The sequence below is a fragment of the Mercenaria mercenaria genome, chromosome 4 (assembly GCF_021730395.1).
Source record: "Mercenaria mercenaria strain notata chromosome 4, MADL_Memer_1, whole genome shotgun sequence".
NCBI lineage: Eukaryota > Metazoa > Mollusca > Bivalvia > Venerida > Veneridae > Mercenaria > Mercenaria mercenaria.
In genome coordinates this window covers 65,018,511-65,041,083 of record NC_069364.1, presented here as the reverse complement: position 1 = coordinate 65,041,083, position 22,573 = coordinate 65,018,511, and the positions used below count along the sequence as shown (strand labels likewise).

At 35.3% G+C, this 22,573-nt stretch overlaps 1 protein-coding gene across 3 annotated transcripts in view; it reads right to left on the bottom strand.

Moving 5' to 3' along the window:
- Positions 1-22,573, bottom strand: part of LOC123551957 (uncharacterized) — a 52,365-nt gene that overhangs the window by 11,755 nt on the left and 18,037 nt on the right. For 2 of the 3 annotated variants that reach the window (XM_053541527.1, XM_053541525.1), the window contains exons 2-5: positions 15,391-15,487; positions 13,690-13,797; positions 9,855-9,935; positions 1,309-1,408 (exon numbers count right to left, since the gene is read on the bottom strand). In XM_053541527.1, the coding sequence (XP_053397502.1) occupies positions 1,309-1,408; positions 9,855-9,935; positions 13,690-13,797; positions 15,391-15,487 (386 nt within the window). The remainder of the gene's footprint in view (positions 1-1,308; positions 1,409-9,854; positions 9,936-13,689; positions 13,798-15,390; positions 15,488-22,573) is intronic. The other variant, XM_053541526.1, reaches the window with a different exon arrangement.

Sequence of the window (22,573 nt, the reverse complement as noted above, 5' to 3'; positions counted from 1 at the left end):
GCCCATTATTCTCTGTTAGAGTTTTTTCTTCGGCCATTTTGTTGCTGAAGTGTTTTTTTTTCAACTTTCGATCAATTTACGTCATGTTTGCAATTAACCCTTTCCTACCTCTGGTTATGCCTGATTCTAATTGTTGTATCATTTTGGAACAATTATTACAAGATTTGAAAAACATATTTTGTTTGAAAATTGTGAAAGCTACATCTTTTTCACGTGGGAAAAATGAGTACCGTATTGTGTAGCAGTAAAGTTTTTGTTAGGAAACAGAACGCTACTAACAGCTACGTTTTCTGGGCCATGCATTGCTTCTGGGAAAACATTCGTCTACAGTCTGGTAAAAATCTTAATCAATAGACAAACAAAAAAGAAAGAATGAAGATAATTAAAATTCTTTAAAGTTGTATTATTTAATACCTGCGGAAGTGTTGGAAATATTTATATATACATTCGGCTATTTTAGAATATGTCCTGTATGTATAACTCTGCCTTACTGCTGCAGACAATTACTTGTCAAAGTAAAAGCCCGGTCTAGTTCAGACACGAAAATTATTGACATACGATAGGAACCGATGGCTTAAGCACAACCGTCTTCTTAAGATTTGATATTTTTTACGGTAGTTACTTCCAAGACTTTGTCATCAATATCAGAGTTACAGCGTCAGGGCAGCCCACTGGACCAGTACATAATGTGTTAAATCCAAAATAACCACCCTTTCAATAAAGTACAGCTAACAATAGCCCTTTCAACTATGCCTAATTTATAGCATTTTGTCATAAATTCATATCTTTACATTACGGGGGAGTTTGATTCAAGTTTTAATGGACAGGTAAGAACAGATATTGCACTTTAGGTAGAAAGTAAGCGTTTCTTACAATACTGAGCTATTTTAAAAGTCCAAAAGTATTCTTCATTTACAGTTACAGTAAGGCATTTTAAAATTAGTACATTCCTATAAATTTCTACCTAAACGTTTAAATATTATACTATGTGTAGAGCATTAAGAGACGAACACAGTTTAATTTTCTTTCAGAATGGTAGTTACACACATTCAGACAATTCCGAAACGGTTATTAATTCTTTTTAATAAAATGTCCGTACGGGAGGTTGGCACTGTGCAAACAAATGTGTGCACACAAATGTGACTGTCAGTATGAACACATTAACTAATTTTCTCTGTTTATGGTATTAGGGTTCTAGTTATATTTGCAAAGAGTGTATTCTACAGTGTATTATATTTCTTTTATATAACTTAAAGTATTTAAATAAAGGTTTTAATTTTAAATAAAGTATAAAATTAAATAATTTACCTTCCAGGTCTGGTAAGATATTTGACCTTCGCTGCTTTGTCAAGAAGAATGGCCATTGAAACAAGTCTGATTAAAATCACCTGTAGTGTAACTGTATGTTCTGAAAAGATAGATATCACATCAGTTTGATTGTACATTCATGTTTATCTTCTTCTTCAAAAAAAAAAAATAGATGAGAATGAGTAAAACGAGTATGACCTATTTCGAAGCGGAAAATAACGTCTTCCTCCCTGTGAACAGTCTGTTCTACGCCAATAACCAACCTCAATGGACTTAGTCTCATTTCTCTGACATGTATTTTGGGTGTCATTTAAAGACATATAACTTTGAAACTTTTTCCCCTAAATCTATGCAGTTACAAATCTCTGATCAACTCCCATTACTCTAACGTATTTTGGCCCAATTTTGCTCCCTTTTTCCTGGTTGAAATTTTGCGTCAAGTATTCATCTCCAAAACAAACATGCAGATATTGAGTTGAAACTTCACCTGTGTCTTCGAGGTTATTAAAATAGTTGATAGCATCCAGTAATATATATATTCCATTCCTTTTTTTAAAACATGTTCAAACCATCAACATGTGAAGTTGTAACCGCACCCACCTTGCCCCCAGTCATGTTCGAGATATCTTACTTGATTGTGTTCTCTTAATTTATGTACAACTGTACATGTTAAACAGCAACACTTGTTGCCAAACTACTCAGACAATATTTCGTTCCAGTTAAACTTCAAGCCCACATTTCAAATAACTCCATTTAATTTAAAAGCTAACCTTATTACAGTAAGCTTATTCCATTCAAAATAATTTTTTAGTCAGGATCAACGTATCATACATTTATTATGTACACTTTAACCATTTGTTTTCTGTTAAATTGATTTTGACTAATGAAAGTATTTGCTTCTTAGTAACATAGATACATCCTTAACTTTTTGCCGGGTTTATTTTTTTTGCCATTCCTCACCTTTCGGCGGGGGAAACCAATTCATCGAATTTGCTTGTTTAGTATAATGATCGATCAGAAAATTAATTTAACTCTATTCATTATACTTCATCATGGCAATTCATTCACTACCATTTTAGATAGCTTAGTGTAGGGATCTGGTAAGGTTACTTGATCCCATTTCAGGCACGAGTGTCAAACTCTTTAACTGGATACCAAACATGACTGCTAGTAGACTCTTTTGAGTTATTGAGTGAAGCTCAGACATATCACGATTACATTTTAATGAGATTATTTGTCAGATAAGTTTTGTAACTTATCAGAATGACTTGTATTTCATCCCTAATGTTTCTTATTCTTTAGGTGGTATTGTAAAGGTAAATCGTGGATTTAGGGTCCGGCTCCTTAGGTCAAATTGCTTGAATACCCTCGCATGAACTAGGATTCAAACAGCACATGTTTATGGTCTTAAGATCATCGACCCTGGACCCCGACAATACTATTGATTAACCACTTGATATAATTCTAATGCAGGTTCTAAACACATTAGCTGTTTCATAATGGATATTATTCAGGCAGATGTATGGGTGGCAGAATATTTCAGTGAAGAATCTGTTACTTTTAAGCAGAATGCTTAGATCAGCTTTCAACATTTTGCTTAACGCTCCTGGCCCAATCGCTAACTAGAAACTAGATAGGCAGAGAACAGATCTACGGATGCCGGGCACTTGAGTCTGATCCAAGGGCGATGCTTACGTTTTCCATACTGGTTTCGAAGCAGTTTCCGTCCTAAAATGAAGGTTTTTAAAATATCTTTTTTTCTTGAACGTTTCAGTTCCGTAAAATGCTGCCAAAGAGAACACCTTAGCTCTTCTGTTTTACGAAAACATAATATCAATAGTCTAGCCCACGTGATAACACACAGAGGGGCTTCAAAAGGGGTGAATAAATACAGCTGAATCGGTTGACTACAGAAGCAGTTTCCGTCATCAATTTTGTTTTAATATTTATGTACATTTTTACAGTGAATACGATTAGAAAAGCACCATCCTTTTTTTTTAATCTTTCTGGTGAAATTAATTAGTACAATTTTAAGAAGTTTGAAGGTTCAGGTGTTAAATTAGGAAATAGGAGGTAAAAAAGCAAACTCGCAATCACATGCTTGTGAAGCCGCTGTTCTACCGATTGAGCTAATTGGCCAGTTGACATCATGGTGACAATTTATATATCTTATATACACATATACTACGTAAGGGATACAACCGTCACTTTGTCTAGCACATAGTATGTGACTAGTTACCTCCCTTGGATAAGAAAATCTGGCAGGGATAACCTAATCATCTATAGTTCATATTGGTTTTTGCTTTCTTAATTGTGAAAAAAAAATTATTGCCGATGCACAAAATGACTCATTCGTGAAATCCTCCATGTGCAGAATGTAAACAAAACAATTATGGAATGAACAATTCGAGTTTTCTTGGAAAGTTTTTACCCTTTGTTGCTGAAATTTCACAGAGCTCTGGATTGCAGGGTAGCGTTATGGAAACTACTAGCCGACGGAAACTGCTTCGAAACCAGTAATGATTTGAAACAAGACAGTTCGTTCCTGCCTCTGATTCGTGTTATGTGTTATTTGCTAAGTTCGGGTAAGTAGTAGAACAATATCCAGGAGCACTGATTATGTTAACTGTCCGTCGTTTAAATAATGTGAGAAAGATGCAAAAGCAAACAAACGATAAATTTCTAGAACAGAGGCGTCCTTATTGACAAAACTAATGCAAACGTTTATGAATAACAGATAGCATTTATATTTCGAACTACATAAATCGAAAAATAAACCGTTATTGTTTTGATTTTATGGAATCTCCTTGAAACAGGCTTTTTACGATTTTACATGCATTGTTTTTAAGTATAGAAATAAGAAAATATAAACATAAAGATAAGATTTAGCAAATTAAACTGATACTTTGTCCTTTTGAATCAAGCATATTACAAAAATAATATTGACTCTATGGCATTTAATAAAAAAAATGGTGTCAAAATTAAACTATACAGCTTTAATATTTTGAATTCTGCAGTAGCTGTTAATATTAAAATGGTCCTTTTCCTTAATAATGAATAACGGGGTTTGAAACATATATAACAAGAGGGTCATGATGACCCTGAATCGCTCACCTGAATATATTAAACCACATGTTTCAAATGGCAATCTGATGCTAAAATATTAGAAAGTAGATCAGTAGGTCACATTTATGGTCACTGAAGGACAGTTTAAAGATTGGTGTGCAAAACTGTACATGTCATCCAAATTTCAAGGCTGGATCTTAAACTAGAGTGGTCACAAGCAAAAGTTTACGCACGGTCACACGGACGACGTAGACCTACTGACCTAGTTTCTGACCGCAGTTGACCCAGTTTCGAACTTGACCTAGATATCATCAAGATGAATATTCAGACCAACTGTCATACTTATCCCATGAAAAATATCGCCTCTAGAGAGGTCACAAGGTTTTTCTCTATTATTTGACCTACTGACCTAGTTTTTGATGGCATGTGACCCAGTTTCAAACCTGAACTAGATATCATCAAAGTAAACATTCTGACCAATTTTCATGAAGATCCATTAAAAAGTATGGCCTCTAGAGAGGTTACAAGGTTTCCCTACTTTTAGACCTACTGACCTAGTTTTTGACCGCACGTGATCCAGTTTCAAAATTGACCTAGCTATCATCAAGGTCAACATTCTGACCAATTTTTATGTAGATCCATTGAAAAATATGGCCTGTAGGGAGGTCACACGGTTTTTCTATTTTTAGACCTACTGACCTAGTTTTAGACCGTTGTTGACCCAGTTTCAAACTTGTCCTTGATATCATCAAAGTGAACATGCTGACCAATTTTCATGAAAATCCATCGAAAAATATGGACTCTAGGAAGGTCACAAGGTTTTCTTATTTTTAGACCTACTGACCTAATTTTTGACCGCAGTTGACCCAGTTTCAAACTTTATTTAGATATCATCAAGATAAATGTTCAAACTAACTTTCATACAGATTCTATGATAGATGTCGCCTCTAGAGAGGTCACAAGGTTTTTCTATTATTTAACCTAATGACCTAGTTTTTAATGGCACGTAACCCAGTTTTAAATTTGAACTAGATATCATCAAGATGAAGATTCTGACCAATTTTCTTGAAGGTCCATTGAAAAGTATGGCCTCTAGAGAGGTCACCAGGTTTCTCTATTTTTGGACCTACTGACCTAGTTTTTGACTGCATGTTATCCAGTTTCAAACTTGAACTAGATATCATTAAGATGAACATTCCGACCATTTTTCATGAAGATCCATCGAAAAATATTACCTCTAGGGAGGTCACAAGGATTTTCTATTTTTAGACCTACTGACCTAGTTTTTAACCGCAGTTGACCCAGTTTCAAACTTGATCTAGATATCATCAAGTTTAACATTCTGACTAACTTTCCTGATGATCCATTAAAAAATATGGCCTCTAGGGAGGTCACAAAAATTTTCTATTTTTAGACATTCTGACTTAGTTTTGGATTGCACAGCACCGAATTTTAAAATTGACTTAGATATCATCAAGATAAACATTCTGACCAACTTTCATAAAGATCCCATGAAAAATGTGACCTCTAGAGTGGTCACAATCAAAAGTTTACGCACGGACGCACGCTGCGCGAACTACAAAAGCTCACCTTGTCACTTTGTGACAGGTGAGCTAATAAAACTACAAAATATTTATTTTAAAGCAATTTAAAGGTACAGACTGTGGTTATAGGAGCAACAACGCTATTCTGTAACAAATCCTAATAAAAGTTGGAAAATTGGAAGAAAAAAGTGGGAAATGGAATTTAATCAAAGTAAATGTACTGTCTTGAAAACATGAATAGAAATAAGAAAAAATAAAGTTTAATTATATACTGAGTTAAGGATATAAAATACCTAGACCTTGACATCTCTTATAACCTATCTTGGAATTATTCTGTTAACAGAATAACATCTAACTCTAACAAAACTCTAGGCTTTTTCAGCAGGAATATCATCACCAATAATGAGAAGACCAAGCAACTTAACTATAAGACTAGTAAGAGCACAATGCGAATACTCTTCATCTTTCTAGTCCCGTTACACCCATAATGGTATTGATGAAATGAAAAAAAAATGTCTAACGTAGAGCTGTTCGCTGGGTTAAAATAACTGATATTTGGACAGTGCTACATGAAAAAGAACTTGGGCTGCAGACCTTAGAAGATAGACGAACTGAGAAAAGACATATTACTTTTTATAAAATGGTTAACCATCTAGTTGAAGTCCCTCTACCGTTATACCTTGAGCGCCCCATCGAATGACTCGTCATATGCATCCCATATCAAACAGACATGTCTATACCTCTATCGAATATTTCAAGTTTTTTTTCTCCCCATATACGGTGGTGATATGGAACCTCCTTCCGCTTATGGAACCTCCTTCTGCTTCATATGTCGTCTAGCAACCTGATCTTGACAGATTCAAGCAGGCCCTGTACTTCTACTACTGTCCCTAAATAGCTGAAGCATTCAATTTGTGTTTTTATCTTTTAAGTCACCCGATAACGTTTTGTCATCTTTTAACTTGTCACTCTTGACAACTCTTGTCGATTATTTTTTTAACTTTTTTCCGCACTGACGCGCAGCTGCTAGTAATACCCGAAAGGAGAGCTTTAGCAGTATCAATAGAGAGAAAGAGAGAAAGAGAGAGAGAGAGAGAGATCCTTCAAACCGACATGTGTATACCTTGATTTTAAAATCAACTTAAAGATGTATTTAAGAAAAATTGGCTCACACTAGCCTTGTTTTCTGGTAAATTTCCCCATGTCTGCAACCAAAAACACTCTTCATATAAATGACGTCTTCATCTATGTATTAGATTTGTGCATATTTTTAAAACTGGGTAAATGACTAATTAATGCTTTGGTATTTGCTTATTATTTCTTATAAAGTGTAAATATATATCAAATAAAAATATTTTTTGCCAGAAAATACATATCATCACCCTACCACATAATAACTATAAGCAGTGACAGATTCCTAGATTAACAAAAATACGGAATTTACGTTATATGAAGCTTATGAAGACTAAGTCTGGCAAGACAGTTAAATGTGATCAGGCACTTTTTATCAATATTTATAACATTTTCGCTTTTTGTACATTCTATTCTTTGAATAACAAATAGGGTCACTACTAAGAGATCCTACTAGAAATGTATGTTTATTTATTTCTGTATAATTTTACAATTAAAAGTATCTAACTTTTGATTTCAGTCCAGTTTCAATTTGATAGATTTTGGGATATTTCAACAATCTGAAAGACAAGTTTTAAAACTGAAACAATTTTTCAGCTACTAAAGAATGTATTTGAACGAAAGCACCAGGACACGATTCGTCAACATGACAATTCCAGGCGCTTTTGGGTAAAGGATAATTATTTCAATTTGAAAGTACCAAAGCCTGACTCGTCCACATAACTATGCAAAGCGCTTCTGGCTACAAAACAATTATGTTCACTTGAATGAAAGCACCAATATCTCGCTCGTCAACGCATCTTGAGTGTCGCGGCTAACTTGTACTAGGAAAGTCGGCTCTTCCGTGATGATAATGAATTGAAGCAACGCTAACTAGGGCCATGCCACCTCCAGATCCGTAGTACTGGGTCCTTGATGTACGCGTTTTAGGTGAGGGAGAGGTTAGATGTCGACACAATATCTAACATGGGAAGCTCTAGTTTATTGCGTTGTTTCAATTCTGCACATTTTTAATAATAACGCCGTTCATATTACCTTGATTCTTCAGAAGTGGACGACTTGTATACTCCTCCTATAGTACACTATCTCACTTTAAAGTTCAAAGCTGAATATAAAAGATAGCTGACCTTTCACATGGGAGTCATTTTTGTGAAATAAGGATCTCTGCTTAATACAACTATTTTATAAAAAAAATACTTTATATAACTCCTTACCTGAGTTTCTTCTCAAGGATTTTGTCTACATCAATCTAAAATAGCGGACAAGTATACTAACGAGACGTCATTTAGTCCCATCCCGAAAATTGACTACACCCAATCCAAGATGGCGGCTTTATATAGCCAAAGAACAAAAAATGTGGTCTAGAGTCACGTCCTCCACTACTCTTAGGTAATGTATGTTTGTCAGATCAAATTTATACTTATGCTAAATAACTGTATCTAGGCTGGGAAATCAGAACAGTGATGTTTTATTTAAGAAATACCTCTAGCAATAATCCAAATGCAAAATATGTTCAGTGAACATAAATGTAAATGATCAGACAAAGCTACGTACAAATCCATTACTTGATCAAAGTCGTACTGACCACCTTGAAGGCTGTTCATGAGAAATTGATTTAATGTTTTTCAAGTTCTGTGATCAATGTCAATAATGTAGCTGAACGATTTGCACAAAACAGCGATCGATCTGATCATCAGTGTCAATGAAATGATGTAAAAAAACTCGCTTAATAATAAAATATAAAATTTTTATCCTAGAATCTTTCAAAAGTATAGCACATCTGCTATTCTTCGATTCTAACTTACCTTAGACTTAATCAGAGATTGCCAAAAAGTACAAGGCAGTCTGAAAGACAGCTAAATTCTCCGCCACTGTTACGGATAGTGAAAGGGTAAACCTTTGACCTTGAACTGTGACCCTGACCTTGAACTGACATGACTGACTCATAAATTCTGCACCTCTTGATGAGGTGATCATTTAACCCAAGTTTCGTGAAAATCCTTCAAGAGGTTTAGGAGATACAGAGGTCAAACCTTAGACCTTGAGTTGTGACCTTGACCTTGATTTGACAAAGTTGAATCCTGAGTTCTTGACGTGGTAATCATTTGACCCAAGTTTAATGAAAATCCTTCAAGAGGTTTAGGAGATACAGAGTGGACACAAAATGGAAGGCTCAAACCTTTGTGACCTTGACCTTAAGCCTGCATCGCTGACTCATGAGTTTTGCACATTGTCTTGATGAGGTGATAGTTTGACCCAGGTTTCATGAAAATCCTTCAAGGGGTTTAGGAGAGACAGGGCGGACAAAAAATGGAAGGCTCAAACATTTAACCCTAAGTTGTCACCTTAACCTTGAGCTGGCATGGCTGACTTACGAGTTCTGCACATTCTCTTGATGAGTTGATCATTTGACCCAAGTTTTATCAAATTCCTTCAAAGGGTTTAGGAGATACAGAACAGACACGAAATTGAACGCTAAAACCTTTGTCATTGAGTTGTGACCTTGACCTTGAGCCACTCGGCTGATTCATAAGTTCTGCACATCGTCTTGATGAGGTGATCATTTGACCCAAGTTTCATGAAAATCCTTTAAGGAGTTTAGGAGATATGGACTGGACACTAAAGTGTTACGGACGAACAGACGGAGGGACGGACGGACGGACGGAGACCATTCCTATAACCTCCCACCACTCGTGGCGGGGGATTAAAAAGAAACCAAACCTTCCTTAAATAATGTACACCATACATGTGTATTAAGTTTAACAGAACGTATCGTGTACCCTATTAATGTTACCCTATACATACCTGTAGTACCTACAGGATCATAAAAAAGGTAATACATCCAGGAACATTCTTCAATAAAGCTGCGGGATGGAGCATTGTCTCCTAAATAAAAAGACAAAGCTATGAAACGCGGTATGCCAAAAATCAAATATATATGTTGAAATAAGTACCATCATATAACACCTTAAGTACATGAAAAAGTAAATGTTTCTTTCAATGAAATATATATTTTTTCATATAAAATCAAAACACCGCATAGGTCAAAACATTCTAACGTCTTCCAGATAAACATAAAATCTTAATAAAACTATAATCAACATTATTGAATATTTCATCTTAAAATACATCACATTTATATTTTTTACAATATACTGACTGAACGTGTAATGTTTTAAAACAGAAATATCGCATAGAACACAGTAACTTCATTTTGGAAAAATACCTTTCATTTACAATTACTCGTGGAAACAATTTGTAACAAGAGATCACAGAGTGATCTTGGCGCCCACCAATGTGCCATTTTTGAGTGTTCTAAATTTCAATACTTACTGACTAGCTCAAGGTCAAATTTCATTCCCATACACAACACTGTGCATGTGGTCCACATTCGAAAGCTGTAGCTTGAGAAATGTAAAAGTAGGTCACTAGATCAATTTTTAGGACAAAATTCTTTGTACACAAAACTGCATGTGCATCTGGTTTGAAGGCTGTAGTTTGAGAAATTTGAAAGTAGGTCACTAGGTCAATCTTAAGGTCAAAGTTCATTTCGGTACACAAAACTATGCAAGTGGTCCAAATTTGAAGGCTGTAGTTCGAGAAATGTGAAAGTAGGTCACTAGGTCAATGTCAATGTCAAAAGTTTGTTTCGGTACACAATCCTATGCATGTGGTCTAAATTTGAAGCCTGTAGCTACAGAAATGTGAAAGTAGGTCACTAGGTCAATCTTAAGGTCAAAGTTCATTTCGGTACACAAAACTATGCAAGTGGTCCAAATTTGAAGGCTGTAGCTCGAGAAATGTGAAAGTAGGTCACTAGGTCAATGTCAAGGTCAAAGTTTGTTTCGGTACACAATCCTATGCATGTGGTCCAAATTTGAAGCCTGTAGCTACAGAAATGTGAAAGTAGGTCACTAGGTCAATTTTAAGGTCAAAGTTCATTTCGGTACACAAAACTATGCAAGTGGTCCAAATTTGAAAGCTGTATCTCGAAAAATGTGAAAGTAGGTCACTAGGTCAAAATCAATGTCAAATTTTATTTTGGAACACAGAACTATGCATGTGGTCCAAATTTGAAGCCTGTACCTTCAAAAATTTGAAAGTAGGTCACTAGGTCAATGTAAAGGTCAAAGTTTGTTTCGGTACATAAAACTATGCACATGGTCCAAATTTGAAGGCTGTAGCTTGAGAAATGTGAAAGTAGGTCACTAGGTCAAAATCACGGTCAAATTTCATTTCGGAACACGAAACTATGGATGTGGTCCAAATTTGAAGCCTGTACCTTCAAAAATGTGAAAGTAGGTCACTAGGTCAATGTCAAGGTCAAAGTCTTTTTCAGTGCACAAAACTATGCATGTGGTCCAAATTTGAAGGCTGTAGCTACAGAAATGTAGGTCACTAGGTCAATATCAAGGTCAACTTATGTCAAGGTTCATCTTGCCACACAAAACCATACGTGTGGTCCAAATTTGAATGTTGTAGGTTATTGACGAAAAGATTTTAAAAACTTTTCCCTATATAAGTCTGATTGAACAGGGCGGGGCCATATTTGACCCTAGGGGGATAATTTGAACAAACTTGGTAGAGAACTACCAGATGATGCTACACTACAAATGCCAAATCCCTAGGCTTTGTGGTTTGAACAAGAAGATTTTCAAAGTTTTTCCCTATATAAGTCTATGTAAACCATGTGATCCCCGGGGCGGGGCCATATTTGACCCTAGGGGCATAATTTGGACAATCTTAGTAGAAGACCACTGGATGATGTCACATACAAAATATCAAAGCCCTAGGCCCTGTGGTTTTGAACAAGAGGTTTTTCGACGTTTTTCCCTATATAAGTCTATATAAATCATGTGACCCCCGGGGCGGGGCCATATTAGACCCCAGGGAAATAATTTGAATCATCTTGGTAGATGACCACTAGATGATGCTTCATACCAAATATCAAAGCCCTAGGCTCTGTGGTTTTAGACAAGAAGATTTTTGAAGTTTTTCCCTATATAAATCTATGTAAATTATAGAAATAAACAAAGGGCCATAACTTATTAAAAAATTCTTGAACCAGTCTGATTTTCAGGGGGACACAACAAGGGTACCAATACATCATTCTGACAAAGTTTGGTCAAAATCCCCCTGGTAGTTTCTGAGGAGATGCGATAACGAGAAATTGTTAACGGACAGAAGGACGGACGGACTGACGGACGGATGGACGGACGGAAGGACGACGGACCACGGTCGCAGAGTGATTTTAATAGCCCACCATCTGATTATGGTGGGCTAAAAACATAAATGTCAAAGCATGTCCCTCTAAATTGTGCCCATCCATATATTGCATAGTATTTGGGGTAAATTATTAGCCTTCTAAGCCAGTGTTGTGCAATGAATTAATGGCTAACATCAGGCCTGGACCAGGGATTCGAGCCCCGGATCCCTGGATTGACAGTCAAGCGTGTTACCACTAGACCACCGGCCCGTCCATTAATTCGAAGGATGATGTCGTGTCCAGACTTTTTCTACGTTTTCCGGATAAATGACGTTACGGTATCACTTAAGAAATAATATATCTCACTCAGTGATTTGTATTCAGATGCGAAATAATTATATCATGTGGCCGCAACCTCAGTGATATAATAATATGCTTTCTTAAAGACAAACAATGCTTTTATTCAAGAGCAAGTCACTAAATTCAATTCTAATACATTATCTAGGGTTATCGTCTACATCTTTGAAGATATTCAACAAATAATTGCCTGCTTTGTGTGGTTTTCTTTTCCAGCGCGCCGCTATGACATTTGACACTATGACGTGATCATTGTGACGTTACAAACTCTGTGTGTGTGTTGCAAAATTAAACACAGTCTCAGTCTTCTATTCAATAGGGAAATAAATCAGGCCGTGTTAGAATTCCGGTTTTAAAAATGTTATCGAAAGTGCAGAACTACCTTGAATTTAAACGAAGATGAAACTAATCAATCATAAATATCTTTCCGATGTAATAATAAGTTGAAGTCAAATCATTACGGAGACTGCGGCTGCTTTACAGATCTATAGATACATATATGGTTGCCAATGGTAACAGACGGAAACCATTCCTATAACCTACCACCACTCGTGACGGGGGATTAAAAAGAAACCGAACCTTCCTTAAATAATGTACACCCAATCTGACTAAAGTACATATCCTATTACGCTACGCATAGGATCTGAGAACGACCTATTCATAGCCTCGTTCTGACAACCCTTTCGCTAGCCAACCAGGGCTTAGCTTACAACATTTTGCAAATCTACCTGTAGCCTTGACTTTTGATATTTACAATTCTTATGTCGTAATGTGTCAGATAGCCGGTTAGCTCAGTCGGTAGCCCGCTTGCTTTGTAAGCGAGGGGTCGCGGGTTCGAATCCTGGAATGAACGCACATTTTCTTACTCTTTGACGTTTAGAACAAGTCGTCTGATTGGTTAAAATAAAAATAGTTATACTGGAAATCCAAAATATACAGAAGACGTATGTGAATGGGTCGTTCTCAGATCTTCGTTTAGAAGATCAAGTACTTAAGTCAGATTGAATGTACACCATACATGTGTATTAAATTTAACAGAACTTATCGTGTACCCTATTAATGTTACCCTATACATACCTTTAATGAAATGCTCAAGTGCCTTGACGAAATCTGGATCATTGATAATTGGCGGAAACGCGATACCTATGAAGAATTCCAAATCGAATATATCTGGAGCATGGTTTCCTAAAAATAGACATAACTATGAAACGCGGTATGCCAAAAATCAAATATATATGTTGCATGAAATAAGTACCATCATATATAACACCTTAAGTACAGGAAAAAGTAAAATGTTTCTTTCAATGAAATTTATTTTTTCATATAAAAACAAAGCACCACATAGGTCAAAACATACTAACGTCTTCCAGATAAACATAAAATCTTAATAAAACTATAATCAACATTTATTGGATATTTCATCTTAAAATACATCACATTTATATGTTTACAACATACTGACTAAACGTGTAATGTTGTAAAACAGAAATATCGCATAGAACACAGTAACTTCATTTTAGAAAAATACCTTTCATTTACAATTACTCGTGGAAACAATTTGTAAAAACATACTTAATAAACATAAATGTCAAAGCATGTCCCTCTAAATTGTGCCCATCCATATATTGCATAGTATTTTGGGTAAATTATCAGCCTTCAAAGCCAGTGTTGTGCAATGAATTACTGGCTAACATCAGGCCTGGACCGGGATTCGAATCCCAGACCTCTGGATCGACAGTCAAGCGTGTTACCACTAGACCACCGGCCCGTCCATTAATTCGAAGGATGATGTCGTGTCCAGACTTTTTCTACGTTTTCCGGATAAATGACGTTACGGTATCACTTAAGAAATAATATATCTCACTCAGTGATTTGTATTCAGATGCGAAAGAATTATATCATGTAGCCACAACCTCAGTCATATAATAATATGCATCTTAACGACAAACAATGATTTTATTCAAGAGCAAGTCACTAAATTTAATTCTAATACAATATCTAGGGTTATCGTCTACATCTTTGAAGATATTCAACAAATAATTGCCTGCTCTGTGTGGTTATCTTTTCCAGCGCGCCGCTATGACATTTGACGCTATGACGTGATAATTGTGACGTTACAAACTCTGTGTCTGTGTTGCAAAATTAAACACAGTCTCAGTCTTTTATTCAATAGGGAAATAAATCGGGCCGTGTTAGAATTCCGGTTTTAAAGATAAGTTATCGAAAGTGCAGAACTACCTTGAAATTAAACGAGGATGAAACTAATCAATCATAAATATCTGTCCGATGTAATAATAAGTTGATTCATATCATTACGGAGACTGCGCTTTCTTTATAGATCTATAAATACATTTATGGTTGTCGATGGTAAAAATTAAAGGTATTAAGTACCAGTGCCTTCGAAATACCTTGATGTCACAGCGTGTTTTTACTTTGTCCTCGTCACAGCACTTTTTTCATTTCGTTATATTAGTACAAATACCACATCTTAAAGAACTGTAAATTATCCATGCATACACGAATGCAATGGCAAACCTTATATGGTATGCGTGTTGCCTGCAGTGACGCTGGCATATACTATTATCATTATGGAAAGTTAATCATCATGCGTCGTTTTGTTGAATTCGGCACCAGGACATAAAAAGCGTCACCACGTGCAGCTATTACAAGATCTCAACTGCCGCACTATCATACACTATATTCCTACAATCAATTTGGACAAATGACGTAGATGATGTTAATACATTTCCTGGAAAGAGAAATAGAAAATGAAATTACCATTTAACATGGTCGATTTATCATCATCAGGCGGAAATTCCACATTAGGTATTTCATCTGATTGGACTTTGTCCATCACCTGCAAACAATCCGAGGCCTGTATCATAGTAAAGAATGTATAGACATATAAGTATAGCTCTAATATAAGTGTGGTTACACGCTATTTACATTAGGAAATTGATAATGTACATATGAACAATATTTTCAAAATCATCATAATACATTTGCCTTATTTTTAAGGTACAGTTTGTGAAACATACTAATTCATTGATAACAGCTGAGTTAGTTTTAACATATGTAGTCTTTCAGAAAAGTATTCATCAATATGTTTTCACATTATTCGGTAGCCTGAACACAAAAATAATCATACAAAATTCATTTTCTGAGCACTACTTCACAACTTATTTCCATTCTATATACATTTTGTAGTCTTTTTCTACCATAACGCCCATTCAGTGTGATGGATGATAGATATATACTGTTTGTTGCTTACTGGTGTACTAAATACTAAGAAATTTCATACCGTTTTACAGATTTTGTTTCTTTAAATCATACGCTGGAGAATCCTGGCCCATAAATATTTGTCTTAACTTTTCCTCAATAATCGTATGTGAGCCCTACTATAAATGTCCTATAAAACATGTGTGATTTGCATTCTTTAAGTCAATTTTGCTATTTCTTGTAATCAACGCCTCAAGCAAAAAGTATATAACAACTGGTGAAGATAAATCAGACGTCTGCGTTTTCTTGTTTCCCTTTGATAAACCACCCTTTGTGCTTCCTACGAGACAGTTCCATAGAGTATATACATATACTTTGCCATATACAGTTTGTTTGTTATATTTAATGTATGCTTTTTAGCAGCTCTAGGTAATTCATGATCAGAATTAGCAGCAGCTTTTTTCTCTGCTGATATTTATGGTGGAAATACGTCATGCGTGAACAGACAAGTTTCTTTTGTGTTTGCATTAATATCCTTCAAAGACTTTGACAGCAGGCAGAAACTAAAAGTACCAGAGCTAAGATATATGTAAGAGAAAAGGATGCTTAGGAGAAATCTAAGGACAGACAGGAAGTAGAAAATGTAAGTATATCATCACCAATTGTATACTTTTAAACTCGTCATAACTTGACCGCATTAACTTTACTGCGGGGAGAATTTGAAACATACTATAAACGTTCTATAAATAGACTGGTAGATAATGGATAAATGATATTCGCATGTATTTATTTAAATGGCTTAAATGTAAAATTAGATATGTTTACCTCCTTCTCTGGTCTGATACAGCCCATTGAAGGGTTTCTGTAATTTAACACTCATCTGCACTGTAGATATTTTGTACATATTTAGTACAAGGTATAACAATGCTGAAGCTACAGCAGGAATGCAAACAGAAACCCTTCTTATCCGGAAACCTCTATAATCCACATTTTTATTTCGGTCTGGATGAGTCTGATTAGAGATATTCCACTGTATTTTCGTATTCAAAACATTGAAAGCAAGGATCTGATTGACAGAAGTTCGTCTGAACGTAACATATTGCTTAGATAAGCCTGAAGACTCAATCATTCCCATCCTATTGATAACTGTCACATCGACACCCTTGAAGGTCATATGGCGACTTTTCAGCTTTTGATGATGGGACACGACCACATGTGCCTATCCGGGCTTTAATTCATGCACGAGTGGATAGAACCATTGGCCTTCCCTCTGACCTCTTATAAGCAGGCTGAGTGGCTCCCTTCACATGAAATAAATCATGCCACAACCACAACGGTAAGGAGAAAGTGACCTTAAACATTGTCACAGTAATATATACTGATCCTCAACAGAGTAGGGTCATTTATTCATTACATGCAATCATCCTATGATGTTTGACATTTAAGGGCCAAAACTTTTTCGGAAGCCTTTTTCAGCGAGCTTTGTCATACTGACTCCCAAAACAAAATGGATGTCTCCTTACAAGTTTGTATTGAAAGCCAATACCTGAACCTCTCTCGATCTATCCAAACCTCTGGAAATACAGAGAGAGAGAGAGAGAGAGAGAGAGAGAGAGATGATTTTAAAAATTGAAGAAATGAAGAAGTTTTAAATATTCATTGTTCGGTGTGTTACAATTTGTTCTCTCTCTCTTAGTCTCTTAGTAAGTAAAACTCTTTGAAATTAATTAATTCGCGCACAAGATGAATTTCGGAAAAATTCAACTCGTTTCATGATCGCATCAATTTATTTAATGAGTGCTCTAACTGAATCTATAATCGATGACCTTAGATTAATACACCTGTTAATATGATAATATGATAAGAATTTCATTTATTCATTTTTTTTTTGGTCTTTTGCAAACTAGAAATAAGGAATTTAATTCAAGAATTTAAAATATTTGAGAATAATGATTCCAAGGGTAGACAAATTGATCCCTGGAAAGGACCAATTTTTTCTTTGTTAAGACTTTTAATCTCCCTTTTTCACCATCAAAATGGTGGTATGTTTTACTTATATCACCTTCGAAGGAAATGTCACCATGATGATGTTAAGCTGAATTGGTATCAGAACTAAAGTATTTAATATGCTTGACTTCTCAAGTACAAAAACAAAAAACCTTCAGTATGTTTTCCATCCCAAGCTATTGTTTCAAAGCATCGCATTTTAGGTAATTTACCTCTATTGATTTGTGGAGTCCTGCAGACCAACGGACAACGAGAAGAACCCATAAAAGACCCCGTTTCAAACAGATTTAAGATTTCCGGAAAAGGATCTCAGCTTGCTTTTATCTATTTCTAGGTAGGCAAGTGTTCGTATTGAAAAATTCTAATAGAGTATTCATCATAGTTATAACTAAACTTATGTCCATTTTATTGGTAATTAAATATATGAACATCTCAAGTAAGAATACTTAGAAATGATGGAGAAATTTTACTACATGTTATTTTAAAATTCACTACTTTTTATCAGAGGTATTTTAAATACATATTGATAGTTTCTAAAAACTGTTTCATATATTTATTAAAGGATATACTTCATGAAAAATAGTTGTAATAATATTTCATATTAAGTTATACTATCAGAAATTATATTACCATAAGTCTGTATTTGATTTTGGTTTCAAGTTAAATATGTATACTCGTAATTCCAAAGTTCACTATTAAGATATCATATCTGACTTTGGTTCCAAATTGAATAATTATACTTCTACGTATTCATCTAAAGTTAACTATTTTGTTCAATGGGTATGGATAGATTCTGAATACTGTTGCATAAAAGTTTTGTTAGGAAAGTCAAGATTGCGTATGCTGTTAGATATATTGTATCATGTAATTTATGATCATTATTGTTCAACATATTCAAACAGTTCGAATTGTGGAAATGGATCTCAACTTCTTTTATCTATTTTAAGATATCCCGATTTTCTTGGTTCTGTAAAGTCCCAGAAGAACACGCGGTGGAAAAGGAATGGCACTTAATATAAAAAAAGAATAAGTCAAAACCATCAAATTATAAACTGCGCTCTGCACTAGAAACACAACAACAGCAGACTGGCAATAGAACTAACATCAACAATGTCGACAGCAGCAGCAGCAGCAGAAACAACAGCAATAGCAACAACAACCACAACAACAGAGTCAGCAATATGTGTGTGTGTGTGTGTGTGTGTGTGTGTGTGTTCACAGTGCCCAACTTCATAGTGCTGCCTCACTGGAATATCACGCCGTAGACTCGTGGCATGATACCCCACCCAGTCACATTATACTGACACCGGGCTGACCAGTCCTAGCACTATCCCCTCAATGCTGAGCGCCAAGCGAGGAAGCAGCTAGTACCAATTTTTACGTCTTTGATATGACGCGGCCGGGGATCGAACCCACGACCTCCCTCACTCGAAGCGGACGCTCTACCACTAGGCTACCGAGGCGGTTCAGCAATCTGAATGAGTTGGTAGCTTCCCCAACCTACTTGAAGTTGAAACACTACTTTGTACAATACCAGCAAATGTTCAAGTCAAGACAGCTTTAAATGAAATGGCTCGTTCTATTGAAGACGCCGACAGCACGCATGCGCCATCATTGGTTGAGTTTCGGTCAGTAGTTCACAGAATGGGATATACACACCAGCCAGATGTCAAATCGGTGACACTTCCAAAAAACCTGGGAACCACAATAGATGTTTTAACAGCAGCAGTCGCCAAACTTGCACCAGCAGTGAACTTACAACAGCAGCTGCAATAATGTAGGATTCATAGAGGTCGATCAACACACCGGCAGATGATTAAAGGGTGTAGATGATGTGGAGGTAGGTGCTTTTTAACAGGTTCTTGTAACGCAATGGGAAGAAACTATTATAGATGTGGAAATCCAATCTGTTTGGAAATTATTGTAGGTTTGTTAGACAAATGTCTTATGCTAGGCAAAGAAGTCAGTGTAGTGGTAGAAGGGTCCATCTAGGGTATGTCCATAATAGAGATTCGCGATAATCGAGATAAATGCTAATGTTACTGCCTATATGACAAAAAAACTGTAAAATGTGTCTGTAAATATAAGAAAACCCAATGCTCTTTGTGATACTGGTGCTTCTATCTCATGTGCTTCTATCATATTTATAACGCATTTCCTACGGAAAAAAACCTATAACAAGTAGTTGTGTAATACAGTCTATCACTTGGGTAGGAAATCCAACATTCAGTTCAAGGGGTAGTAGGGTCAGATGTGAATTTTAATGAACTCCCATTGGGTGATCCTTATTATGTTATAAAAGATCTTCACCACTTTCTGATTTTAGGCCATGATTTTATAGAAAAGTACCATGTTAACATTGACTATAGAACAAAATATTTCAAAATTAAGAATAGTTAAAAAAGTATGTAACTTAGCAGAAAAACACAGACTATGCTAGGACGATCAAATCTATTGTTTTGCCTGCTTATTCGGAAATATATAGTCCTGCCAAAATTGTTAGGATTTCTTTTTAGTAATTCAAATGAAGAGATACTTTTGAGAACATTTTGCTAACTTGTCAAATCAGAATGTGATTTGCGGAAAATGTCTTATTAAAGTCGAAAAAGGAGAAAGCTATTTTACGTCTCATCAATCCTACAGAAAATGTGTGTGTTCGGGTTTAACGTCTTTTTCAACAATTTTCAGTCATATCAACGACGGTGTCTACATGTAGCAGTGAGCACAATGCCCAACTTTATAGTGCTGCTTCACTGGAATATAAAGCCATAGACACGTGATATGATACCCCACTCAGTCACATTATACTGACACCGGGCTTACACTATCATCTTAATGCTGAGCGCCAAGCGAGGAAGTTACTAGAACAAGACGTAAAATTAAAAGGAAACAAAATCTGAGCAATAGCTTCTGAATTAGTCAAAAACATTCTTCACACTTTTTGAATCAGCGCAAACATCCAAAAACAGATGAAACAACTTCAAAGCGAACAAATTCAATTTCAGCTTAGAAAATCAAAGCGCTCAAAGCGCTGATGGTTGCTGCTAATCAACGTGTAAAATATTGGAAAGTGAAATCTAAAGAATCCTTAATATAAACCAGAAGAACTTTTTTTTGGCAAAATATTCAACTTTTGTTTCAAAATTAATCTTTTTTCACTGCCAGTCATTGTTTACATACACACTGATTCTGTCTAACAAATAGTTTTGATCTTTTTGATTATTTGTGAGTGACGAAAACTACAACATAAGTTACATCGACGGTGTTTTTACTATAAATGAATAATATAAGCTTTTTTCCAAACCATTCAGCTTTTAAGATTTCTTTCTAACGCTTTTGGACAGTGCCTGCCATTAATTATATACACACTCATTTAGTCCCTTATCAGATAACTGTGGTTTTCATGAGATTTTGTGAAAGAGAACGCCATAAACATGCACCAAAAATGTGCTCCAAAATGTCTGTTCTGCAGCCAGTGTATTTTAGAGGTGTATCAATAATCATTCCATCTCTAATACTCAAATGTTCGCTATACATAGCAGCAGGCTTCGCAAAAATGCTGGTCATTGAGTCAGCCTGACACTATTTTTTTTATTTTTATAATTTATTTTTAATATAATCATCACATGATACATATTAATACATATCTAGCTAAATGCTACAGAAGAATAATAACAAATTACTTTTATTAAGTTCTCAAAAATATCATTTGCTATATGTGATGAAGTTTTTATAGTTTGCAACAGAAAAATGAGAGATAATTTTCTGTAATAATCATAATAATAATAATAATAATAATAATAAAAATAAAAAACACTTGGAATAGATAAAAAAAGGGGGGCGGGATTTTTTTGTTTTGTTTTGTCGTCAAATTTTGTTGTTGTTTTGTTTTGTCGTTTTTTCTTGTTTTGTTTTGTCGTCTTCAGTTTCTATTTACTTACACTGTTCTGATTATAAATAAACTGTCAAAGGAATATGTATATATTTATAAAACATGCATATACCTATTATTTTTTTGCCTTTAAATGCTGTTCACTTTCAAAGCCTATTGCAATTAGAGAAACCGTTAGCAAACAGCATGGATCCTGACCAGACTGACCGGATGCGCAGGCTGATCTGGATTCATGCTGGTCGCAAATGCACTATGTTGGTTTTCTCATGGTGCGACTCAAATGAACTTAACTGAAGTGAGCAGAATCTGTCTTAAAACAATTTGAATGTTTCAATATTTCTATTAATGAGAAAACATAATGGAGGCAGGAATTTTTAGTTCTAGGAATGTTCATATTTTGAGAAAAAAATCATTAACTGTTAAAATTTAAAAAAACAACAACACTAAATTAATGAAATCAAAGATGTTTACACGGCAAGGAATCCAACATCTAACACACTGTCAAAGAAATTAAATATCTAAGAGTTTGCTTTTATTGTTTTGAGAACATTTGAGACGAAAAGTGTAACCGTTAAATAATCCAGATTTTCATCTACAAAAATCAGTCATTTGTGAATAATGTGAGGACGAAACAGGTATTTGTTTATCATCGCCAATTTTTCACGGGAGAAAAAATTTAAAATTTAGCTAGATCTCAAGATCTTAATTTTTAAACTGATCAAATCCGTTATCCGGCAATTTGCTACAAATTACCGTGGCGCCATTACCGTTTCAAAATGGCAAGTATTAATATCATTGCTACAGGTTCATATACGGCCCATTTTCACGAGCTTACAAGTTGAT